Source organism: Geotrypetes seraphini, chromosome 2, assembly GCF_902459505.1.
Source record: "Geotrypetes seraphini chromosome 2, aGeoSer1.1, whole genome shotgun sequence".
Taxonomy (NCBI): Eukaryota; Metazoa; Chordata; class Amphibia; order Gymnophiona; family Dermophiidae; genus Geotrypetes; species Geotrypetes seraphini.
Window position 1 is genome coordinate 437,022,363 of NC_047085.1, and position 26,906 is coordinate 437,049,268.

At 42.1% G+C, this 26,906-nt stretch overlaps 1 protein-coding gene across 1 annotated transcript in view; it reads left to right on the forward strand.

The window, feature by feature from the left end:
* SPAG6 (sperm associated antigen 6) overlaps positions 1 to 26,906 on the forward strand; it is a 220,948-nt gene that overhangs the window by 137,145 nt on the left and 56,897 nt on the right. The window contains 1 exon segment of the mRNA XM_033931329.1: positions 11,649 to 11,840. Coding sequence (XP_033787220.1) covers positions 11,649 to 11,840 — 192 coding nt within the window.

Here is a 26,906-nt window from a genome sequence, read left to right on the forward strand (position 1 = left end):
AGCATTCACAAAAGCAGCAACATAAGCCACCTACTGCCCCTAAGGCCCCCAGCCCTTTTGACTGTCTCATAAAGGATGTAACCTCAGCCGTCCTACCATTTTCAGTTGCTCCACCAATCGGGGGCCGTCTCCATCACTTTTACCATCGATGGACGACCATCACCACCGACCTTTGGGTCCTCTCCATCATCAAAGAAGGATACTCCCTCCAGTTCGATCAAGTCCCCCCGGAACATCCTCCAAGAGAGTATCCTTCCAACTCGACCCAGACCACCCTTCTTCTTCAGGAAGCTCAGGCCTTATTACAACTCGGAGCCATCGAGCCGGTCCCCGTGTCTCAACAGAACAAGGGGTTTTACTCCCGGTACTTCCTTATTCCGAAGAAGACGGGCGATCTGCGACCCATTTTGGACCTCAGGGTGCTCAACAAGTTTCTGGTCAAAGAGAAGTTTCGTATGTTGACCGTGAAATCCCTGTATCTCCTCCTCGAGCAGAACGACTGGTTATGCTCTCTGGATCTCAAGGAGGCCTACACTCACATCCTCATTCATCCGGCCTCACGCCAATACCTCAGATTCAGGGTGGGAAATCTTCATCTTCAATATCGAGTTCTCCCCTTTGGCCTGACCTCATCACCCAGTCTTCACCAAGTGCCTGGTAGTGGTGGCTGCAGCACTCCGGGTCTTCCCCTACCTGGACGACTGGCTCATTAAGGATTCCACGACTCAGGGAGCAGCCCTCGCGACCCAGAGGACGATCTGGTTACTGCAACACCTGGGATTCGAGATAAACTTCCCGAAATCCCATCTACAACCCTCCCAGACTCTTCCCTTCATTGGAGCCGTTCTGGATACCACTCAACTCAGAGCGTTCCTCCCTCCCCAACGTCAGGAAGCTCTCCTCCATCTTTGCCACTTGGTGTCCTCTCGCCCTTCCATCTCGGCGAAACACATGATGATTCTCTTGGGCCACATGGCCTCTACAGTTCACGTGACCCCTTTTGCCAGACTTCACATCAGGATTCCCCAATGGACCCTGGCATCTCAGTGGACGGAGATATCCGACCTTCTATCTCGACACATCCAGGTCACTCCTGCGCTGCAACAGTCTCTGCGCTGGTGGATGCTATCCTCCAATCTATCCAGAGGTTTGCTGTTCCAAACACCCCCCATCAGAAAGTCCTCATGACCAACTCGTCCACTTATGCTTGGGGGGCTCATCTGGACGGTGTACGTACTCAGGGTTATTGGACCAGCACCGACCGCCAGTGCCACATCAATCTCCTGGCACTCAGGGCGATTTTCCATGCTCTCAATGCCTTCCAGCACCTGCTTCAAGACAAGGTGGTCCTCATCCGCACGGACAACCAAGTTGCCATGTATTATATCAACAAGCAGGGGGGCATGGGATCGGCCTCCCTCTGGCAGGAAGCTCTGAAAGTTTGGGATTGGGCGATCCGCCACAACACCTTTCTCAAAGCTGTCTATATTCAGGGTGCGAACAATGCCCTGGCAGACAACCTGAGTCGTCTGCTGCAACCTCACGAGTGGACTCTCCACTCAACGCCCCTCCATCACATCTTTTCTCAGTGGGGAACACCTCAGATCGACCACTTTGCAGCCCCCCACAGCTTCAAGCTGCCTCAGTTCTACTCCAGGATCTACACTCCTCACCGCCTCGAGGCAGATGCTTTTCTTCTGGACTGGATGAACCTCTTCCTATATGCGTTTCCTCCATTTCCTCTCATCCAGAAGACCCTAGTCAAACTCGAGTCAGACCATGCCACCATGATTCTTATTGCTCCACGGTGGCCCAAACAACCTTGGTACTCCCTTCTACTTCAACTCAGCAGCAGGGAGCCCTTCCCTCTACCAGTATTTCCATCACTGCTTACACAGCATCAGGGATCTCTACTTCATCCCAACCTGCAGTCTCTACACCTGAAAGCTTGGTTCCTCTCAATGTAATCCCTCTCCATTTTTCTCAACCTGTGAGAGACGTCCTAGAAGCTTCAAGAAAGCCGGCTACTAGACAATGCTACCACCAAAAGTGGACTAGATTCTCTATTTGGTGTTTCTCTCATCATCATGAGCCACAACACTCCTCCTTGTCTTCAGTTTTAGACTATCTCTTGCACCTTTCTCATTCTGGCCTCAAGTCTACATCGATACGAGTCCACCTTAGTGCAATTGCTGCTTTCCATCAGCCTCTTCAAGGGAAACCTCTCTCGGCTCATCCGGTGGTTTCCAGATTCATGAAGGGATTTTTCCATGTCAATCTTCGCCTCAAACCACCTCCAGTGGCTTGGAATCTCAATGTTGTCCTTTCTCAGCTTATGAAACCTCCATTTGAACCTCTCCACAAGGCTCATCTGAAGTACCTCACTTGGAAAGTAGTGTTCCTCATTGGTCTCACCTCTGCTCGTCAAGTCAGTGAGCTTCAAGCATTGGTTGCAGACCCACCTTTCACAGTATTCCACCATGACAAGGTGGTCCTCCGCACTCACCCAAAATTCCTCCCCAAAGTGGTCTTGGAATTTCATCTGAATCAATCCATTGTTCTCCCTGTGTTGTTTCTAAAGCCTCATTCTCATCCTGGAGAATCAGCTCTTCATACTCTGGACTGTAAACGTGCCTTGGCTTTCTACATGGAATGCACCAAGCCACACAGAACTGCTCCTCAACTTTTCATCTCCTTTGATCCGAACAAGTTGGGACGTCCCATCTCTAAGCGCACCATCTCTAACTGGATGGCGGCTTGTATCTCCTTCTGCTATGCCCAGGCTGGATTACCCCTTCACAGTAAAGTCACAGGCCATAAGGTCAGAGCAATGGCAGCCTCTGTAGCCTTCCTTAGATCGACACCGATTGAAAAGATTTGTAAGGCTGCCACTTGGTCCTCGGTTCACACCTTCACTTCTCATTATTGTCTGGATACTTTCTCCAGACGGGATGGACAGTTTGGCCAAACAGTATTACAGAATTTGTTCTCCTAAGTTGCCAACTCTCCCACCATCCCTTTGTGGTTAGCTTGGAGGTCACCCACTAGTGAGAATACCTGCCTGCTTGTCCTGGGATAAAGCAATGTTACTTACCGTAACAGTTGTTATCCAGGGACAGCAGGCAGCTATTCTCGCGTCCCACCCACCTCCCCTTGGTTGGCTTCTCTGTTAGCTATCTGAACTGAGGAGACGCGCCCTGGTCTGGGCAGGAAGGCACTCGCGCATGCGCGGTGCAGGTGACTCGAAACTTCGAGTTTCATCAAGCAAAAATGCTTGTGAGGTGTCCGCATCGGGGCTCCGTTGGATCACGTCACCCATTAGTTAGAATAGCTGCCTGCTGTCCCTGAATAACAACTGTTACGGTAAGTAACATTGCTTTCCTGACCAACTGCAAAGAAATCTAATTGTACTTACATTTAGTTTTTAATAGGGCCTGCAGAGTAACTTGGTCCCATTTTTCAGTCAATTTTAGCTCTAAAACTTTAATTTCTTGTTCCAAATTAGAAAATTCTCTTTTTAACTGTTTCCTAACATATGCTGAATAAGAAATAATTTGCCCCCTCATGGTAGCCTTAAAAGCATCCCACAAGGTTTCTAAGGAGATTTCCTCCGAGGCATTAATTTGGAAATATTCATTCATTTTCAATTGAAATTCTTCAAAAAAGTTTGGATTTGCAAGCAGTGTATTATTAAATCTCCTCACAGGTCTACTATAATCTTGTTCAGCAAATTTAAACTCATTCCAAACTCCACCATGATCTGACAAAATAATTGGATCTATGATGGCTTTTGTTACTTGCTGCACTAATTGATCTGAAACAAAAATAAAATCTATTCGTGAAAATGATTTATGAACATGGGAGCAAAAGGAAAATTCCCGATCATTAAAATGAAGGATCCACCATATATCTTTCAAACCACAAGATTGTATAAAATTTTCTAAACCCAATGACTTCATAATCTAACTAGGTTTTTTTTTATCTATCAATGAATCCATGACAGCGTTAAAATCTCCTGCCACTACTATATTAGAAGCAGCCAATGGTTGAATCAACTTTTGCAGAGTTTTGAAAAATTCTGTTTGATTCCAAGTAGGGGCATATACATTGAATAGCGCCAGCGTATTATTTCCCAAGCTCATATCCACATGTAACCATCTTCCTAATGGCTCTGCAGCAATTAATTTAAACATAGCTGAACATTTTTTATGCACCAGAATTGCTATCCCAGCCTTTCCTACAGCAGGGGCACAAAAACAATGCTTTACCCACCCCCCTCTAATTTCTTTGACTCTGTGGCCGATAAGTGTGTTTCTTGGAGATAGCATATATCCGCATTCTCTTGTTTCATGAAATAAAGCATTTTCTTCCTTTTAATTGGATGATTGAGGCCATTAACATTTAATGAAAAAATTTTTAAATCCATTATATTATTTTAATAAAAAGGAGCCACAAGAAATACCACAATATCAACTGATGTCTCAGTATATTTATATTTCCCCTGCACATCCAGATCCTAATTTTAAAAAAACCTCCCTTCTCCCTCCTCCTCTCCCAAATAAAATGATTGCCTTGGAGCACGCATAGGATTAGCAATCATAATACTCCCTCCCCCAGGCTACTGTACCTCTTCCTTCCCAAATCCAAACCTTCAAAGAAATAATCCCATAACAACTTAACAATGTGAATAATTCCCTCACCACAAACAAAATTGAGAATAAAACAACCCTCTATCCATTCTTAGTCTTTTCCAAAATCTTTTATCTGCATTCTCACCACATTAAGTAAAATATTAAATATTCCTTTACTAACCTCCAAATATCCTTAGGTAGATAGAATAAAATCAGTAAAACACTCCCTTTACCCATTAAATTCATCTTATCCCCATTTCTATATCGCCCCTTTCCTATTTACTATCAATGAATATTTCCCATATAATACATCCATAAAATTTCATAAATTTGAACTCCATTAATTAATAATTATCTTAATTAATATGTCATAGAAACAGCCTTTCTAAAAATTCATCTCGGCACTAAAATTAGCATCCAATAAGTAATAAAGACCATCAATAGTTACTTACTGCAATTAAAATCATTTTTTTAATAGAACACCAAAATTTATCATATAGTTTATCCTTACTAATACTATATTTAAAAATCTGAAATTAATCACTCCTGAATAACAATTTATCTACTTATTTCTTCTTTTTTTTTTTTCTTCCCTCTTTAAAACTTTTTTTTTTTAAATCTATTATCTAAAACCTCTAATGTAATATCATCTTCGTACACACTTATGGAATTAAAAACCCTACATCAATAAATTTGATAACAACTCCATACTCTCTGATCTCCTAGATCAATATCTGAATCTACAGAGAAAAAAACCAAAAGCATGTGGGAATTTTTGGGAAAAGGACCTGAGGACGCATTGCAGGGGACCAGGGCCAAGGACATTGAACAAGGACACTGTAAAAGAGGGCTCAAGACTAAGTGGGAATGTTTTGAAAAAGGACCTAAGGACGAATTGCAGGGGTCTAGGGCACAAATGAAATTGGCAAGCAGGACTAACAGAGAACAACAGAATCCAGAGGGACAACCAAAAATGGGGAAACAGGCTGAGGACGGAACAGACACACCAAAGGAGGAGGATGACCGAGACGAGGCTTGGGGACTGGCAACTCACGAGGGGGTCACCAAGAGTGCCAAACCACGGGGAAAACCAGCAAGAAAGGTGAAAAACCGGGACTTACATTGCCTATACACCAATGCTAGGAGCCTATGGGCTAAAATGGGAGAGCTGGAAGTCTTAGCCAGCAAAAATGGCCTAGACATAATTGGAGTCACAGAAACGTGGTGGACTGATGACAATAAATGGGATGTGGCCTTACCAGGGTTCAAACTCTACAGGAGAGATAGGTCACACAAAAAGGGTGGAGGAATAGCGCTATATATAAAAGATTCCATACCTTCAACCAGGATGGAAACAACAGTAAGAGCGGTTGACTTGGAATCACTATGGGTTAAGCTACCAGGAGGAACTGGAGCAGACATAAAACTGGGTCTGTACTATCGCCCACCTGGACAAACGGAAGAAATCGACCAGGATCTGGAGGCTGAACTGAGGCAGGTATGCAAAAGCGGAAGTGTGGTGGTAATGGGGAACTTCAAATACCCAGGAATAGACTGGAGTATCGGGCACTCAAACTGCATGAGGGAGACCAAATTCCTGGAGGTCACGAAGGACTGTTTCATGGAACAGCTGGTCATGGAACCAACACGGGGAGATGCCACTCTTGACCTAATCTTCAACGGACTAGGGGGGCCCGCTAAGGAGGTGGCGGTACTAGCCCCACTAGGAAACAGCGATCACAACACGATCCAGTATAGGCTAGAAATTGGATCATCAAAGATGAAAAGAACTACAACGACAGCACTGAACTTCAAGAAAGGGAATTATGAGACCATGAGAAAAATGGTGGGAAAGAAACTCAACGACACTGCAAGGAAGATGGAGTCCGTAGAAAAAGCCTGGACCCTACTCAAGGGCACAGTGCCCGAAGCACAAAACCTGTGCGTCCACAAGTTCAGGAAAGGGTGCAAAAAAAATAGAACAAAAAACCTAGTGTGGATAACCAATGCAGTGAAAAAGGCGATAAGTGACAAGAAGGCATCATTCAAGAAATGTAAAAAGGACCAAACAGAGGACAACCAAAAGGAGCATAAAAAACACCAAAAGGAGTGTCACCGAGTGGTTAGGATAGCAAAAGAGAATATGAAGAGAGACTGGCGTGGGAAACAACTAACTTCAAATCATTCTTCAGGTACGTCAAGGGGAAGCAACCAGCAAGGGAGGAAGTGGGACCCTTGGATGATGGAGACAGAAAGGGAGTAGTAAAAGAGGAAAAGGAGATAGCTGACAGGTTAAATGAGTTCTTCACGTCAGTTTTCACAAGGGAGGACACAACCAACATTCTGGAACCCGAGGAGATCGTAAAAGGAGATCAGGATGAAAATCTGGTCCAACTGGAGGTAAGCAAGGTGGATGACCTCAGGCAGATAGACAGGCTAAAGAGCGACAAATCGCCAGGTCTGTACAGCATTCACCCAAGGGTATTCAAGGAACTAAGGAACGAAATAGCTGAGCCACTCCGACAAATATGCAACCTATCCTTAAAAACTGGAGAGATTCCGGAGGACTGGAAAATAGCAAATGTCACGCCCATCTTCAAGAAAGGCTCAAGGGGAGACCCAGGAAACTACAGGCCGGTGAGCTTGACCTCGGTCCCGGGAAAGATGATGGAAGCGCTGATTAAAGACAGCATCTGGGAACACATCGAAAACAATGGGCAGCTAAAGTCGAGCCAGCATGGCTTCTGCAAGGGCAGGTCATGCCTCATGAACTTATTACACTTTGAGGGGGTAAACAGCCAGGTGGATAAAGGGGAATCCATAGACATCATTTACCTTGACTTCCAAAAAGCCTTCGACAAGGTACCATACGAAAGACTGCTAAGGAAGCTATGGAACCACGGGGTGCAAGGGGAGATCCACCGATGGATCAAAAACTGGCTGGCAGATAGGAAACAGAGGGTTGGAGTAAAGGGCCATTACTCAGACTGGCAATGGGTCACGAGCGGAGTTCCACAGGGGTCGGTGCTGGGACCGCTCCTGTTCAATATATTTATTAACGACCTGGAGGCAGGAACAAAATGTGAGGTTATTAAATTTGCGGATGACTATACAGCAGGGTCAAAAACATGGAGGACTGAGAAGATCTCCAAAAAGATCTGACAACGCTGGAAGAGTGGGCCAAAAAGTGGCAAATGAGCTTCAGCATAGGGAAATGCAAGGTCATGCATGTGGTGAAAAAGAACCCGATGTTCACTTACAAAATGGGGGGATCACCGCTAGGGGTGAGCAACCTTGAAAGAAACCTGGGAGTGATGGTAGACACAACATTGAAGGCGTCGGCGCAGTGCGCCACAGCCTCAAGGAAAGCAAACAAAATGTTGGGTATCATTAAGAAGGGTATCACGAAAAGGACGAAGGAAGTCATCCTGCCACTGTATCGTGCAATGGTGCGCCCGCACCTGGAGTACTGTATCCAGTACTGGTCGCCGTACCTCAAGAAGGACATGGCGGTACTTGAGAGAGTCCAGAGAAGAGCAACTAAGCTAATAAAGGGTATGGAGGACCTCTCAATACTGACAGACTGAAAAAGCTGGGGCTTTTCTTCCTGGAAAAGCGGAGACTTAGAGGAGACATGATAGAAACCTTCAAGATCATGAAGGGCATAGAAAAAGTAGACAGGGACAGATTTTTCAAATTATGGGGGACCACAAGTACAAGGGGGCACTCAGAGAAATTGAAAGGGGAAAGGTTTAGAACAAACGCCAGGAAGTTCTTTTTCACCCAAAGGGTGGTGGAAACATGGAACGTGCTACCGGAGGATGTGATAAGCAGGAGCACGCTACAGGGCTTCAAAGAAGGTTTGGATAGGTACCTGGAGGACAAAGGGATTGAGGGGTACAGATAGGAGTAGAGGTAGGTTATAGGGATAGGATTAAAGGATTAGAGGTAAGTTATAAAATTAGTCAAGGACCACTGTTCAGGCAAATAGGCCTTATGGGCGGGAGTGGACCGCTGGGCAAGATGGACCTCTGGTCTGCCTCAGCGGAGGCAACTTCTTATGTTCTTCTTATGTCTATGAACAACATAATAGACAAACAATATCATATATTTCAAAATGACCCAAAAACAAATAATAGATCTATAAAGATTAATTTCCATCCCATTGAGCCCAACGAATATCTTTGTAAAATCCTCCAGAATCATAAGAGAATAATATTCTTATTCAGAACCCTTTTTTTCCAGTAACTGCATCTGCATTGTCCAAGTTTGGATGATGTGTTTTTCTACTCACTTCTTCAGCATGAATATAAGTTTTCTTAAGACAAAGTCTCCAAGATTGACACGCTGGCAATAATTGTTCCTCATCTTGTATATCTTCAATTTCATCAAATTTCAAACAAGAACTTGAACTTCCTTTTGTGTAACGACCAATTCAGCATTAAGATCCTTGTATCTATATTTCTCCATTCTAAATATTGATGTTAATACTTGAATAAATAATTGGGAATGATCAATAACATTCAGATTCCACAAGTGTTCGATTCATTAAATGCTTTTCTTCTTTCCTATCAGAATAACAAAGTCCTTCTTTTCCTCCAGTTAATAGAGCCAACTTCAATATTATTATATTAAAATTCTGAAACTCTTATCAATTTTAAATAGACATTGGCTCCGTCTTTGACAAGAAATCTTTTAGTTTTTCAGGATCATCAAAATGTAATGTTTTATTTCCACTTGTAACTCATCGTTGCTGGATAGTATAAGCCATATGTGATACCTTTTTCTCTCATTTGTGGCCTTAACATAAGGAACTGCTTCCGGGTTTTTGCTGTCGTTTTTGCAAAATCCGGCACCAACCTCAACTTAGAACCCTTGTAGTTCAAATTTCTATCAGCTTTAGCCAACTTTAATATCTCTAGAGCCTGCTGGATACGTACGGTAGTAATCTAAAAATTAATGGTCTTGGGCTCACTTGGTTTGCTGACCATCTTGTTGGAATCCTGTGAGCTCGTTCGATTTCCAATGGACTTTTTGAATTTAACCTCCAACACTGCCTCTCTGACATGAAAACCTAGATGACAAACAACAAACTACAACTGAATGCCTCTAAGACCGAACTCTTATGGATCAGGAAAAAAAGCACCAAATACACACGCCCAACACTATCATGGGACTCCACTCTACTAACGGCAACAGATCAAGTACGCAGCCTAGGGGTAACCTTAGACGGACACCTATCCCTATCCACCCACATATCCCAAGTAGTCTCTACCTCCTTCTACTACCTCCGCCAACTGAGAAGGATCAAACCCTACATCTCCACACCTGACCTAGCCCAACTCCTACACATATGTCCTCTCCAGAATGGATTACTGCAACTCCCTATTTAATGGAATAACCAAAAAAGATCTCAAGCGCCTCCAATGGGTCCAAAATGCAGCTATCCGCCTCTTACACAGCCTCAACTACCATGATCCCATCTCCCCAGCACTCCGCGCTGAATACTGGCTCCCAATTAGCCAATGCTGTGCATTCAAGGCCCTGGCAATAGCACATAAAAGAATTTATGCCACCACCCCCTCCTACATAAAATCCAAGCTACCCATCTACATCTCCACCCGCACCCTCCGCTCAGAAACGGAGATACGCCTATGCATTCCCCCCAGAAGGTTCCTCCTCTCAGAAACCGCCCACAAACGCTCCTACAGCCACTTCATTCCCCAACTCTGGAACCAACTCCCTCCTCAACTCAGACTACAGAACTCACTAATGACATTCCGGAAAATGGTAAAGACCCTACTCTTCAACTAAAGGTCATCCTCAGTCTACACCCTACCCCCTTAAATCCCACCTCTACCCTTCTTTCTCCATTATAATCTTTTGCCTAAATTTCTGTATAGTCCACTCTTAACCTATACTCAAATAACTTGTATTTAAACTAAACTACTTATATTTAAACTACTGTTCTTAATTTGCTGTATAGTCCCTATATTTAAACTGCTGCACAGTCTTGTATGTCCAAGTATTTAAATCTAGTGTATAATCTTGTATGTCCAATTACACTCCATTGTGAATTTTTACTTGTAGACCGTTCTGAGCTACTGGGAGGACGGGATAAAAATCTAAATAAATAAACTGTAACAATTTAGGTAACAGGCTTTCTAAAAACTGGATAGCCTTCCGCCTTGTAAGCCTTCCGCCAAACCAATAATTCTGACATTCTTTCTTCCCCTATTTTCATAGTCCTCAAGTTGTTTCTTCATTTTTGTATAGTTTGTCTGTCCTTTTTACACTGCTGCGCATTAAGTTCTGTCTGCTCCACTCTAATCTCCAACTGTGAAACTCTCTGGTTTGCGATCTCCATTTGTTTAGTTAAATTCACTACTTCTTTCACCTCCATAATTCTGCCTGCATTTCCATGAAGCATTTGTTTTATATTTAGCAGTTCTGCCATTACATCCGTCTTGTCAGATACATCTTTAGGGAGAGGCACTATCGACAGCATTAGCTGGTCATGTTTTACACGTTTCGCCGTCCCTCCCACTGCGAATGCCATCTCCAATTTCGTTTGACACGTGGTAGCCATATTCCTTTACTTCTCATTCTTTTTGGGGAAGAAAAAGCTCCGTATAACTTGACAAATTTCCTGCCTGTTGCCTGGGCTAGAGGAGCGTTGCAGTTACGGCTCCATCTTGTGCGCTGCCAAGCCACGCCCCCCTAGAAAAGACAGCTTAACCATGAATATATAATTAGTGTGACTATTGGGCAGACTGGATGGATCATCTTTATCTGCTGTTGTTTACTATGTTACTATGAAAGTGATGCACCACAAAGTATTAGTGTTTCATCTTTTCAGATAACCAGACTGTATCCTTAAGCTGTCTTCTATTTTGTTAAACATGAATTTGCAAGCAAATATTTTGTAAAATTTCTTTGTATATTAAATAAAATTGAACTTGAACTTAGTATCAGACATTTTTGTATCAGCACTAATTTCAATTTTTGGCTTTGCAGGGTGTGCCACAGTTGGCTATCTGTTTAGCAGATGAACCAGAACATCATATTAAAGCAGCATCTGCTTGGGCCTTGGGGCAAATTGGAAGACACACCCCTGACCATGCACGGGCTGTTGCTTTAGCAAATGTATTACCAAGGCTGCTTTCGCTATATATGGATGCAGAAAGTTCTGAAGATCTACAAGTAAAGGTAAATATAAGGGGAATTTTGTAACTGTGCACCTTGTGTGAGTAAGTGCACTACATGCTATTTGATAAAGTAGTGTGTAAGTGCATCAGCGTGTAACTGCATAAGAGCATAGGTGGTAAATGAGTAGGATATGGGCCTATCTCCCACTTATGCATGTAACTTACAGAATACTGTAAGTTATGCATGAGACGTGTAACAGTTAAATGTGCCCAATTGTTGTGCGAAAAAGCTAGGCATGCTCACTGTATTCTTTAATGGAGTCTGTGTGCACAAATGCTGATATAAAGTATGCACTCCCTGTACAGCATTAGGGCACTAAATGGGGCATACTGTTATAGCATTTCCTCCTGTTTCTTGTAAATTATTTTGTTGGTTGATCACTTATCCCCCCACCCTTTTTTTCCCCAGTATTTGGAATACATTTTATTGTGCCAAGAGACAGAAACCTGTTTTATTTTCAGTCATTGTGCTCTGTCAAATATTTGTAAAAACTATTTTTTTTCACAGTTTATGATTATATTTAGCTGACTAGCTAATCTGGATAATTTTCAAGAAAAGAATAACCAGGATCATGTGTATCCTTACCAGGGTGTTTGAATCACCAGGATTTACTGTCAATCTCATAAGAACATAAGCATTGTCATACTGAGGCAGAACAAAGATCCATCAGGCCTGTTTCCAATAGTGGCCAATCCAGGTCACAAGTACCTCACAAGATTCCAAAAATGTAAAACAGATTTTATATTGCTTATCCTAGAAATAAACAGTGGATTTTTCTAAGTCCATCATAATAATGGCTTATGGACTTTTTATTTTTTTATTATCTAAATCTTTTTTAAACCCTGCTAAGCTAACTGATTTCACCACATTCTCCAGCAACAAATTCCAGAGTTTACACGTTAAGTGAAAAATTATTTTCTCTGGTGTGCTTTAAATCTACTACTTAATAGCTTTATTGCAAGTCCCCTAGTCCTTGTGTTTTTAGAAAAAGTAAACAAGTGATTCATGTCTACCTATTCCACTCTACTCAGTATATTGTAGACCACTTTCATATCTCCAGATCTCTTCTCTAAACTGAAGAGTGCTAGCCAGTTTTGCATTTCCTTAGAGGGAAGTTATCCTACCCCCTTTATCATTTGCAACACCTTTCTCTGTACCTTTTCTAATTCCTCTATATCTTTTTTGAGATGTGGTAGCCAGAAGCTCACACAGTAGTCAAGGTGTGGCGGTCTTATCATGGAGTGATACAAAACCATTATAACATTTTCATTTTTGTTTTCCATTCCTGTCCTAATAACTCCTAACATTCTATTTGATTTCTTAGCCAACACTTCCCACTGAGCAGAGGGTTTCAAAGTATCATCAAAGATGACACTTAGATTCTTTTCCTGAGAGGTGACTCCTAATGTGGAATACTGCATCACGTAACTGTAGTTTCGATTCCTCTTTCCTACATGCATCACTTTGCACTTGCTCACATTTGAATGCTCAATTTCCAAGTCTCTTAAGGTTCTTTTACAATTTAACAACTTTGTGTAATCACCAAATTAATTACCTCAGTAGTATTCACATTTCTAGGTCATTTATAAATATGTTAAAAAGCAGCAGTCCCAGCACAGACCCCTGGAGAGCTCCACTACATACCCTACTCCATTGAGAATACAGACCATTTTAACTCGCTGTTTTCTATCTTTTAACCAGTTCTTAATCCAGAGGAGTCATTCATGGGGTATTTTGTCAAATGTCCTTTAAAAATACAGACAATCAATTGACCAAACAGCACAATAGTTCAAGTTAATTTTTCTGTGAGAGTATAGCCCAAATTTCAGATTGAAGGGTGTATATTCTCTTACCCCTCCTAACTCACTTCACAGTAAATAGTACAGCATTTATAGATCCTCAGAAGTACCACCTAACACTCATACAAATTCATTGTGTCAGGCTTTATGTACTACTTTCTCACCAGATCTTCCATACTTTGCTATTAAATTTATGAATATTTTTTTCCACCTTAGTGTATAAATAGTTTAAATACTTAGCTTAAAACTTGTGGTCATGCTTTCAGGGATTTATACCACCAACATGTTTCACCTGAAGGAGTTTTATTAAGGCACCATATCCCTAATAAAATCAAAACAAACATTTTAATACATATCTAAACTATGTTACTATCTTAGACTTAGTTAACTATCATATCCCAACGCCATGGGAACACTGTTTAACGATGGTTCTTTAATAAAAAAATGCACAAAGACATTCAAACCTTTCAGCTTACCTTTCTAAAGCTTAACGCCACTGTAACAGACCACTGAATATTTAATTCAAAATGGCCACGGCTTGTTCCTGTCTCACTTAAATACACTCACCTAGCCTGGACTGCTGATGATGACATCATCATAGGGGCGACACCAACATTTAGATCAGGGAAGGGAAAATTCACTGGAAAAACTTAGTTACAAAATGCTATGTTATGCCTGCCAATTAAATGACCAGGAAGCATATTGAGGAGTGAGATTGATGAAATAAATTTTTGATTACATTACACACTATTATGAAGGGGGCCACTTAACAGCGAAAGAGTATAGATTTTTGTTGGAAAAGTTTCCTAGGGTGCCAAGGATCCAATTTGTGCCAAAGATTCATAAAAGTTTGGTAAGGATACCAGGAAGACCTATTGTCAATACTAGGGATAGTTTGCTTAAACCCCTGTCAAATTCCTTGATGTTTTTCTGAAAGAAGAAGCAATGAAAGTATGTTCCTATCTAAAGGACTCCTCATCTCCTAAGATTATTTTTGGACGATACTAATGTTTCTGAAAGTACATGGTTGGTCGCTTTGGATGTGGTCTCCCTATATACAAAAATCCCCCAGGAAGGTGCTCTTCAGATAATAGAGGAGGTTTTATGGGCGAGACAGGGGGAACAAAGGATCTCTACTGAATTTTTGGTCAAGCTGGCAAAATGGGTGATTTGTGAAAACTATTTTATTTATGAAGGGGTGTTTTAGCAGCAGACCAAAGGGGTAGCTATGGGGGCTATGTTAGCTCCCTCAGTGGCTACCCTATAAGTGGGGAAATTTGAAGAACAGGAGATATACCCTTCATTAGATTTTCAAACTCACATTTCTCTTTGGAGACGCTTCCTGGATGATGTTTTCTTCTTATGGAATGGCACTGTGCAGGAATTGGAGGGATTCATACAGTGGATTAATACAGTACCAGAAACCAGAGTCTACAGTTTACAGCTACATATAGTAAAGATAGAATTGAATTTCTGGATATCCTGATCAGTAAATCTGGGAACCAAATGGATACCACTCTCTACAGAAAACCGGTTGCCCGTAATACCCTCCTACGTTTTTCCAGTTTTCATCCGTACAAATTAAAATATAGTCTGCCTATTAGTCAGTTTCTGAGAGCTCGAAGAGTATGTTCTATAATTAAAGAGTTTAAGATAGTGGCAGGTGAAATGCAGGAACGCTTTCGAGCAAGGGGATATCCTGATAAAGCTATTTGAAGAGCGTACATACGGGCCAAATATGCACATCGTGAACTGTTGCTAGAAGAGAATTCTTCCTCCAGTCATCCTATGCTGGATGAAGAAAGACTGATATGTGTTTTACCATATTCAGATGCCACTAAATTGGTTATTTCTCTTATTAAAGATCATCGGCACATTTTACAGTCATTGAGGAGGTTCAGTGAGCCCCCCTGTTTTTGCTTTCACCAAAGGAAGGTCTATAGGACAGGTCCTGGAACAACAGAGAAGAAAGGGAAATGCAAATGGAGAGCATTTAAAATGTCAGCATTGTCAGTGGTGTGACATGACTATAGAGGGACCCCAATGGCAAGACCCCCAAACGAAACGGATCATTAAAGCCCGTGATATGACTAATTGTAGAACAAGTAGAGTGATACATAGAAACATAGAAATAGACGGCAGATAAGGGCCCACGGCCCATCTAGTCTGCCCACCTTAATGTCCCTCCCCTACCTTTGCCCTGTGAAGAGATCCCATGTGCCGATCCCATTTGGCCTTAAAATCAGGCACGCTGCTGGCCTCAATCACCTGTAGTGGAAGACTATTCCAGCGATCAACCACTCTTTCAGTGAAAAAGAATTTCCTGGTGTCACCTCGTAGTTTCCCGCCCCTGATTTTCAACGGATGCCCTCTTGTTGTCGTGGGACCCTTGAAAAAGAAGATATCTTCTTCCGCCTCGATGCGGCCCGTAAGATACTTGAACGTCTCGATCATGTCCCCCCTCTCTCTGCGCTCCTCGAGCGAGTATAGCTGTAATTTGTCAAGCCGTTTTTTCGTATGGTAGATCCTTGAGTCCCGAGACCATCCGGGTGGCCATTCTTTGCACCGACTCCAGTCTCAGCACATCCTTGCGATAATGCAGCCTCCAGAATTGCACACAGTATTCCAGGTGGGGCCTCACCATGGATCTATACAATGGCATAATGACTTCCGCCTTACGACTGACGAAACCCCTTCGTATGCAGCCCATGATTTGTCTTGCCTTGGACGAAGCCTGCTCCACTTGATTGGCAGACTTCATGTCCTCACTGACGATTACCCCCAAGTCTCGTTCTGCTACCGTTTTTGCTAGGATCTCGCCATTAAGGGTATAAGACTTGCATGGATTCTGGCTGCCCAGGTGCATAACTTTGCATTTTTTGGCATTGAAGTTGAGTTGCCATGTCCTAGACCATCGCTCCAGTAGGAGTAGGTCGTGCATCATGTTGTCGGGCACTGAATCTTCGTCTGTTGTGCATTTGCCCACTACATTACTCAGTTTGACGTCATCGGCGAATAATGTTATTTACCTCGAAGCCCTTCTGCCAAGTCTCTTATAAAGATGTTGAATAGGATTGGGCCCAAGACTGAGCCCTGTGGTACTCCACTAATCACCTCCGTCATTTTGGAGGGGGTGCCGTTCACCACCACCCTTTGGAGCCTACCTCCAAGCCAGCTCCCAACCCATTTCGTCAATGTGTTACCTAATCCTATAGAACTCATCTTGCTCAGTAACCTGCGGTGTGGTACGCTATCGAATGCTTTGCTAAAGTCCAGGTACACGATGTCCAGGGACTCCCCAATATCCAGCTTCCCCGTTACCCAGTCAAAGAAGCTGATCAGGTTGGATTGGCAGGATCTCCCCTTAGTAAATCCATGTTGTCGGGGATCTCGTAGATTCTCTTCATCCAGGATCTTATCTAATTGGTGTTTGATTAGAGTTTCCATTAGTTTGCTCACTATCGATGTTAGACTCACTGGTCTGTAGTTTGCTGTCTCCATCTTTGAGCCTTTCTTGTGGAGTGGAATGACGTTAGCCGTCCTCCAGTCCAACGGGACGCTGCTTGTACTAAGGGAGAGGTTGAAGAGCGCGGACAGTGGCTCCGCCAAGACATCACTCAGCTCCCTAAGCACCCTGGGGTGCAGGTTGTCCGGCCCCATTGCTTTGTTAACCTTGAGCTTTGACAGCTCACCGTAGACACTGCTGGGCGTACTCAAATGTGATCATTTGCCCTTATTCATTGGTGTATGTTGGCTGCACTAAAAGACCCATTCAGATACGATTAAATGAACATAAATCTCGTAGCAATACAGGGGATCTTCAAGCTCCTTTAGTCCAACACTGGGTTCAATACCTACATACAATAGAACAGTTAGAATGGCGAATAAGAGAGCATTTATAAGAAGGGAGGGAGGGTGGTAACTGGGAAAAAAAACTTAACTTTATGTAACAAAAGTTAAGTTTAATATGGTGATCCAGCTTAATATGGTGATCCCTTCTGTGTTAAATTTGGAACTCGAATGGACTACATTGATATGAATGGTTTCAGCAGGGTGGGCCTCAGATTACAATAACTCGGGTCTTTAATATCCTGGGGTAAGCTTTTATGGAGGGCCTAACATAGCATTTTGTAACTAAGTTTTTCCAGTTAATTTTCTCTTCCCTGTTCTAAATGTTGGTGGCGCCCCCTATGATGATATCATCATCAGCAGTCCAAGCTGGGTGAGTGTATTAAAGTGAGGCAGGAACAAGCCCTGGCCATTTTGAATTAACTATTCAGTGGTCGGTTATAGCGGCGTTAAGCTTTAGAAAGGTAAGCTGAAAGGTTTGAATGTCTGTGCATTTTTATAAAAGAACCATCTGTAAAAAGTGTTCCCACGGCGTTGGAATATGGTAGTTAACTAAGTCTAAGATAGTAACATAGTTTAGATAAGTGAGTGTTAAAATATTTGTTTTGATTTTATTAGGGATATGGTGCCTTGATAAAACCCCTTCGGATGAAACATGTTGGTGGTATAAATCCCTGAAAGCATGACCACAAGTTTTAAGCTAAGTATTTAAACTATACACTAAGGTGGAAAAAAGTATTTATAAATTTAAAAGCAAAGTATGGAAGATCCAGTGAGGAAGTAGTACATAAAGCCTGACACAATGAATTTGTATGAGTGCTAGGTAGTACTTCTGAGGATCTATAAACATTGTATTATTTACTGTGAAGAGAGTTAGGAGGGGTAAGAGAATATACACCCTTCCAATCTGAACTTTAAAAATACAGATACACAATATCAACTATCTCATCCTTAGCTGGGTATTTTTTCCACCCCTTGAAAGAAAAGTAATGGATTGGTGAGGCAAGATGTCCCTTGATTATATTCATGTTGGATTTGTCTCATTAATTCATGCCTACATATACACTCAGTAAATTTGTTCTTTATAATATTTATTTCTACCATTCTGCTCAGCACCAACATCAGACTCACTAGTCTATAATTTCCCAGATCACCTCTGGAACCGTTTTAAAAATTGGCATTATGTATACCACCCTCCAATCTTCCAATGCTTGATTTTAAAGACAAATTATATGTTACAATAGTCTGCAAGTTCATTTTTCAGTTCTCTGGAATATATACCTTTGGGTCCAGGTAATTTATGTAGTAGATGGTGACAGATAAAAATACCTGTATGATCCATCCAGTCTGCCCAACATGATAAACTCTTAGGTATGATGTTTTACTATATAAGCATACTTAATTTGTCCTTGCATTTTCAGAGATCATATAAGTCTGCCTGGCAGTGGCCTTTGACCAATCAAGACACAGAGAGGGGCATTTTCAAAACATACTTCTAAATACGATTTGGACGTATATCGCTAGACATCCAAAGTCTGTAGTAAGAAAATGCCTATTTTCAAAAAGCAAACCACCATACATCTAGAAATAATGTTGGTTTTTTTTAATCCTCTATCTAGACATCGAGGCCATTGGGATGCCCAGACCGCCAGAACGTCTTTATATCACATTTTTGACAAAAATTTCATCCCAAGCCCCAAACACCCAGAACAAGACCATTTGGACATGGGAGGGGTCAGTCCAGTAATGGACTGGCCACCCAGACCTGGCAACAGAGCAGTGGGGTTCCTTAGAGGGCACTGCTGTGAACTTCACATAAAGGGTGCCAGATAAACATCTCACAAGAACTCCTGTATAGGCTATGGTGAGCCCCCCCCCAAAACCCACTATAGCCACCTGTCTACCCGAATAGCCCTTGTGGCTGCAGGTGGCACCTATATGGCAGTAGAGTAGGGTTTTGAGGTGTTTTGGTGGGCTCACATTTTCCACCATGAATGTAGTAGTTAGAGCAGCTTATGGGACTTGCTACTTCTCTCTATAGTTCACTAGCCCACCCATCAGGCTACTTAAGACGGTTCATAGACGAAAGCACGTGGGACAATCGTGCTAAGACAAATGCACGCAGGACATCAGCTTGCCAGATTAAAAGGTAACTTTAAAGCACTCCGAGGGGAGGTGTGGGGGGACCTCCCCCCCCCCCGATTATACTTAGAAATGTCGGCGCTGCCATTGTGTAATTTTTCCCAGTGATTTAGTGAAAAATTACAGTTTCCTTTAAGTGTGGGGTGGGGGTTCCCCCCACCCCCAACAGAAGTGCCAACACTTCTAAGTAAAATTGGGGGTTCCCCCCCACACACCCCATTGTAGTGCTTTAAAGTTACCTTTTAATCCGGCATGCTGATGTCCTGCGCGCATTTGTCTTAGCGTCTTTGGCCATGCATGATTGGTGCGCGTTTGTTCCGTCACCACTGTGCAGCTCTACTAGGCTTTTCTATACCAGGTGCTGATGTTGTGGAGACAGGTATGCATGTTTGTATTCTGATCTTTGTGGGTGTGAGGGGGTCCATGAGCACTGGGGGAATGTCTTACCTTGATGCATGCAGTGGTCATCTGATCAGTTTGGGCACCTTCGTGACACTTTTAGACCCTTTTAAAACAGGTCTTGTTCCAAATGTATAAGTTCCATCCAGGATGTCTTGCAAAGTGTTTGATATTATCGCTACAAGACATCCATGTCTAACCTGCCCTTGAGACTGCCCAAAGCCCACCCATAACATAACGTACAGAGGCTGAACACCTTGCTGTTGTTGTTAGGTGCCATCGACTTGTGTTCGAGTCCTAGCGACTTGATGAATTGCAGAAAAAGAAATCGATTTTGTGCTAGTCCGGAAAGGTCATCCAGAGTCATCCCCATGGTTGTTTTCAACGTGTCCAGCCGTATGATTGCAGGTCGCCCTCTTTGTCTGGTTCCTTCAATGTACCGAAACATGATGTCCTCCTCCAGTGATATCTTTTCTGATGGTGTGACCAAAATAAGACAGTTGTAACTTCATCAGTTGAGCTTCGAGTGACATAGCTGGTTTGATCTCTTCCAGAATTGATTTGTTAGTTCTGGCGGTCCACGGCATACCTAAAATCCTTCTCCAGCATCAAAGCTCAAATGAGTCAATCTTCTTCAAGTTTCAAGTTTATTAAAATCTTATTATACCGCCAAATCAGACTTCAAGGCTGTGTACATATCATATTAAAAGTACATGTATTTAAAAAAAATACAGGGTACAACTAAGGAGTATCATACAAAGGCCTAACAGTACAAGACTGATGGACAAACTGGTATAGAAGGGAGGTGGTAGAACTACATTATTTATAGAGAAAGAACAAGTGGAACGGACATTGGGAAGGGAGCTGATACCACATAAATCAATCAGGTTCAAAGAGAGAGATCATCCTTAACAGGACAATTAAACATTAAAAACGTCCTTAAATAGATAGGTTTTAAGTTTGGACTTAAAGTCTGAAATAGTCATGTGCTCTCTTAAATACTTCAGAGCGGCGTTCCACAAAGTGGGAGCGGTAATTGGAAAAAAAATGTATGGGCACATTGTATTAATATGTCTTAGGGAAGGTACAGCAAGAAGGTTTTGGGAAATGAAGCGGAGGGTTCTTTGGGGGTCATGAGGACTCAGTATTCTATTCAAGAAATCAGGGGTATTGGAAGAACAGATTTTAAATGTTAACAGAAGAATTTTGTAAGCTATTCTGTGTTCTATTGGATGTCAGTGGGCCTTAATAAACAGCGGCTTGACATAGTTGTATTTTTTGGCTTTTAATATAACCTTAATAGCTGTTTTCTGCATGATCTGCAGTTGCCTAAGTTCTTTTTGTGTTATTCGTTTGTAGAGGGGATTATAGTAGTCTAGGTGAGAAATTAACAATGAATGGATTAAAATATTAATGGATTGAGAATTAAGTAACTTAGAAAGGGAGCGGATCATTCGCAATCTTTGAAAATAGCTATGAATTACTGTACTAATTTGGTTATGATATGTTAGTTTTGTATCAAATGTGACACCTAGAAGTTTGAGGTGGGAACTATTTGCAGAGGAGTAGTTGAAATTGAGATTGGGTTTGTAAGGGATTGGCCCTCTTTTACTGGGAAGATCATAGCCTTTGTTTTGCTGACATTTAGGGCTTACATATTAGCAACGAGCCAATCATGAATTTTTGATTGATAATAGGTACTTCTGTAGGATCATTAAGGTCTATTGGATGAACCAATTGAATATCATCAGCATATGTGAATATGGTAAACCCTATAGATTGGGCAAGTGTTAAGAGAGGAGCCAAAAAAGTGTTAAACAATAGGGGTGACAGGATTGAACCCTGGGGGATACCAAACTTTGTAGAAGTTGAGTTAGAGGAATTCCCGTCAAAAATCACTGTGGAAGACTTGTTGGAAAAATAAGATGTAAACCATTCCAAGATTTGGTCTCTGATTCCTATATTATACAGTCGTTGAAGAAGAAATTTATGATCTATTGTGCCGAATGCCGCGGAAAGATCTAAAGAGATTTGTGGTAGTACAAAATATTTGTAGTTAGTCCAATCAGTGATAGTTCCATGGAGTGGTGTTGCCTGAATCTGGTCTGGTTGGGGTGAAGAGCTTGTGTTTTTTCAATGAAATCCGATATTCGAGAGAAAACAATCTTTTCTGTTAGTTTGGCCAGAAAAAGGATATTTGCTATCAGCTGGTAGTAGGACTCTTCTGAAGTCTTTGACAATTCTGAAGTCTTTGATGATCAGTGTTATTATGGCATGCTTCCATAGACTTGGCATAGTTCCTGAGGACAAGTTTATTTTTACCATGTCTGATATGTAGATTCCAAATACTGAAAAAAAACGTTTCAAGACAAATGGTGGAATGGTCTCGGCTTGAGTCCCTCTGGTGTTTAATGTGTTTATGACTCTCTGAATTTCGGGGAGGGTAGGAAGAACAAAATGGGTGCATTTAGATACAGATAAGTTGGTGTGGTTGACTGAGTCAGGACAAACAAGTAGCAAGGTTTCCCTAGGATTTGAGCAAGAGTTTATCTCAAATTAGTTGGATCTTAGCAGCAAAATAAGAAGCAAGTTTCCGTAGTGTCCAGCTTTCACATCTGTAATTGAGCATTGAGAAAATGAGTGTATGGACAAGTCTGATTTTTGTTTGGAGTGTTACCTCCTTGCCTTTGAATACTTTGTCGAGAGCTAGTTGCTTCTTTGTTTACAAAATAGCCCAGGAGATTGAAAACCTTTACAACTTCTATCATATATACTCGAATATAAACTGAGATTTTTGGCCCAAAATGGGGGTCTCAGTTTATATTTGAGTCTACTACTGTAGTTTAAAAAAATATCCAAATTTAAGCTATCAGGCTGTGGGGAATGGAGTTGCAGGTCAGGGGCATGCGAGGCAGGTAGCTGATTCTTCCCGGTGGACGCAGCGGCAGTCCTCCATGCTGTTTATCAGCTGCCAGGGGGAGGGGGGAGTCAGGAGTCAGCAGCGCATCCAGATTGTGACAGCCATGCCTTTGGTCCTGCTAAACTGGCTGGCAACAACAAAGACAGACACCACGGGGGCCTTTCCTTCTTGCCAAATAGCTAAAGGCTCTGCCAGTCTTGATCTTGCCTCCCTCTGAAGTTACTTACTGATTTTGAGGGGCAGGATCGAGACTGGCAGAGCCTGTAGTGATTTAGCAAGAGGGAAGGCCCCACGGCATCTGGCTTCATTAGTGCCAGCTGGTTTGGCGGGACCAGGATAGGACCGAAGACAGGCCTGCTCACAATCTGGATGCGCTGCTGACTCCTCACTTCCCCCTCTTCCCAGTGGTTGGCAAACAATATGGAGGACCGCGGTAGCTGGGGCCTGCCTCACATGTCGAGCCTGCCCATGACCCGCAACTCTGTTGGAGGAAGCAAAGGGTAAAAGGTGATGGGGAGAAAGAGATGAGGTGTTAGAGGAAAGAGGGGAGAAGATTTGCTGGATGGAGAGTGCAATCGGTAGATACTGGTTAGAAGAGTGAAAGTAAAGGAGGAAAGAGAGAGAAGATATTTGAAGGGGGAAGAGAGGAAAAATAGCAAAAAAAAACCCCAAAACCCTGGACTAGATAATATTTTACAGATTCCAGAGCAGATTAAAGACCAGATAAAGCAATCGGTGGATTTAGTCACTAATATAGAGGCTCGAGTTCAACAGTTAGAAGGAACATCTGAGAAAATGCAATCTGTTCAATCAGTTGTTATCAAAGATAATTTGAATATTCATCAAAAATTGGAGAGATTAGAAAATTATAAACGCAGATTGAATTTGAGGATGTTGAATTTTTCACAGTCACCAATGTTATCACCTTTTGAAATGTTGAAGAAATATCTAAGAGAGACATTACAAATATCGTCTGAATCAATTCCTCCAATTACTAAAGCATTCTATGTGAACTCTGATAGCCCGATGGTTAACTTAGTTAAAGAACAGAAATCAGAAGCCAATTATGATCTTACTGGCTTCTTGGAGGACTCTAGATCAGTAGTGTCTACATCCACCTTAATTGCATCCTTCGCTCTGGAATTCGATAGGAATTGGATTTTTCGACTGTATTTTCGCTTTAAGAATGAAAAGTTTCTGGGTCAGTCAGTAATGATTTTTCCTGACCTTTGTAGGGCCACGCAACTGAGGAGGAAGACCTTTTTGGCATTTAAACCTCAGGTGCTGGAGCTCAAAGGGGTGTTTTTCCTTCAATTTCCATGCAAATGTATAGTTAAAATGAATGATAGAACGTATATATTTTTGGACCCAGATCATTTAAAGAATTTCCTAGAGTCAAATCAACCTCCAGTTCCTATAGCTGTATCCACCCCCTCTGATTGTGATATTAATCCCGCAATATAAGAATGTTAACTAAATGGTCCGAAAAAGGAAAATTTCTGTTTTGAAATTAAGTTGTCCTCTAATCCTCCAAGATTTCTGTAATCTTGTCTCCTCTTTAATTATTTTTTTTTTCCTTTAAATTGAGGTTAAAATAGAGATATACTTATGATTTATTGCCTTAATTAATCGCTATCGGAGATTTTCAAGTGTTATCTATTTTCTTTATCAAACGTAAACTTGTAATATTTGAAAATTGCATAAATAAAAAAAGTTAAGGCACTGCTTGTACCGGGTGTATGCCAGTGTCTTCCCGCCCAATGTCAACTCATGGGGCCTGCAGGGTTTTTTTTTGTTTTTTTGCGGAGCTGATAAGCTCTGCTTTCAGAGTTCTGCTCAGTGTATAAAACTTTTATCTTTTTGTTCTCTTCCTTTCATTTTTTTCTCCACTTTTTGTCATAGTTTATTGGTTTTATACTTTTTCTTCCCATCAGTCCAGTTTCTTTTCATGTTCCCGACTTTTGCATTTTTGGGCCTTTGGGCCTTCCAGGAGCATTGAGTCTTTTTGAGGAAACATCTACTCTAGGTCCCTAGGCCATTGAGCTCTTCAATTTTGCATCAGCCATTTTCCCCTCTGTGTCCAAAGTGCCTAGAGGGTTCAAGCGGTGTTCTCAATGTAAAAGGATCATTTTAGTCACTAATCTGCACAACTGGTCTGTTCTGCGTCTCGGTCCTGACCATTGGGATATTTCTTGTGCCCTCTGCTTACCATGCACAGGTCACTGAAGGCCTAAGAACATAAGAATTGCCATACTGGGACAAACTGAAGGTCCATCAATCCCAGTATCCTGTTTCCAACAGTGGCCAACTCAGGTCCCAAGTACCTAGCTAGATCTCAAGTAGTAAAACAGATTTAATGCTGCTTATCCTAGGAATAAGCAGTGGATTTCCCAAATCCATCTCAATAATGGCTCGTGGACTTCTCTTTTAGGAAATTATCCAAACTTTTTTTTAAACCCTGCTAAGCTAACTGATTGCACCAACAAATTCCAAAGTTTAATTACACATTGTTTGAAGAAATATCTTCTCCATTTTGTTTTAAATCTACTACTTAGTAGCTTCTTTGCATACCCCTTGCCTCCTGAATGTAGTCCAGGACAGAACTAAACCTCTTTGAGAAGCTCATTATCAATAAATAGCTCCTCTCCTGCATAAATGGTCACTATTACTGGGTGTTTTATTGTCTTCTTATCCAACTGGAGTAAAAGGTGCTCCTTGACAAATCCCCCCCCCCCCCCCCCTCAAATGCATTTTATAACAAAGAAGACTATAAAACTGTGCTTTTACAATTAAAATTAAATTATATACTGTATAATGTATAAATGAAGCCCTAATAACCTCTATGGGGCCCTTTTATTAAAGCTTAGCCCACATTAAATGCTAAGAAGCCCATTTTAAACCTATGGGCTTCTAACATTTAGCACACTCTTAAGTTTTAGTAAAAGGGTCCTAAAGTTGTAATTTGTGTCATTATTTTCTGAGTCAACCTTTTGTTATTTGGATAGTTAATATAATGCTCAGAATGTACTACACTACAAATATAAGAATTTTAATTGTATTTATAAATGTACTAGTGTTTTAGCCCATTACATTAACGGGTGCTAGTAAAGCCTCCTTCCCTCACATGTCCCCTATTTTCAGCCCCAGCTCTAAACCCATTTTTACCCCTCCAGCCCTCTTCTCCCATCTGTTCCCTTTCAGCCCGAGCCCCCTTTTCTCACCAGCAGCATTTCCCACCCCACTCCACTTCCCTGTCCAGCAGCACCTCTTCCCTGCTCTGCCAAAAAGCAGAAATGTGCAGCCACCCCTGGATAAGATGATTAACATACCTTTTGTAAAAGAGACTTCCACATTGCTGCTAATATTCAGATGCCTGAGCTCTTGAGAGGACAGAGCATGGCTTACTTGTGGTTTTTTCCCCTCCCCCGTTGCCAAGTCACTGCTAATATTCAGATCCCCGAGCTGCTAATATTCAGATGCCATCTCTCTGTCTCGCAGCGGGCTTGCCGGCTCCGGCCAGACAAAGTTCATTTTTTAGTTCAAAGCCGACGCTGCGTCTCCTCTCGATCCCGCCAGAGTCGGAAGTCTTCTCAAGGTTCGATAGAGAAGCCGCAGCAGTGGCTTTGAACTAAAAAATGAACTTTGTCTGGCCGGATCCGGCAAACCTGCTGCGAGACAGAGAGATGCGTGGTAAGCGCGCATGCACACTGCTGGCCACGGAACTACAGATCAAACAACACTGCGGTAAGAGTAAGCATGTGCGCTTAGCGTTTTATTATAGTAGATAAGGTGTTTCTTGTACAATCCCACTCTATTCCTGCCCGAGGAAACTACAACAACCCCTAAAACATGGCAATGTTAAGATTTTTGGGGTAGGGGACCTAGGGCTAACTCCCAAACCACTTAAAATCCAAATTTGGAGAAACCCCCCCCCCCTCAAAATCAATCTCACAGCCT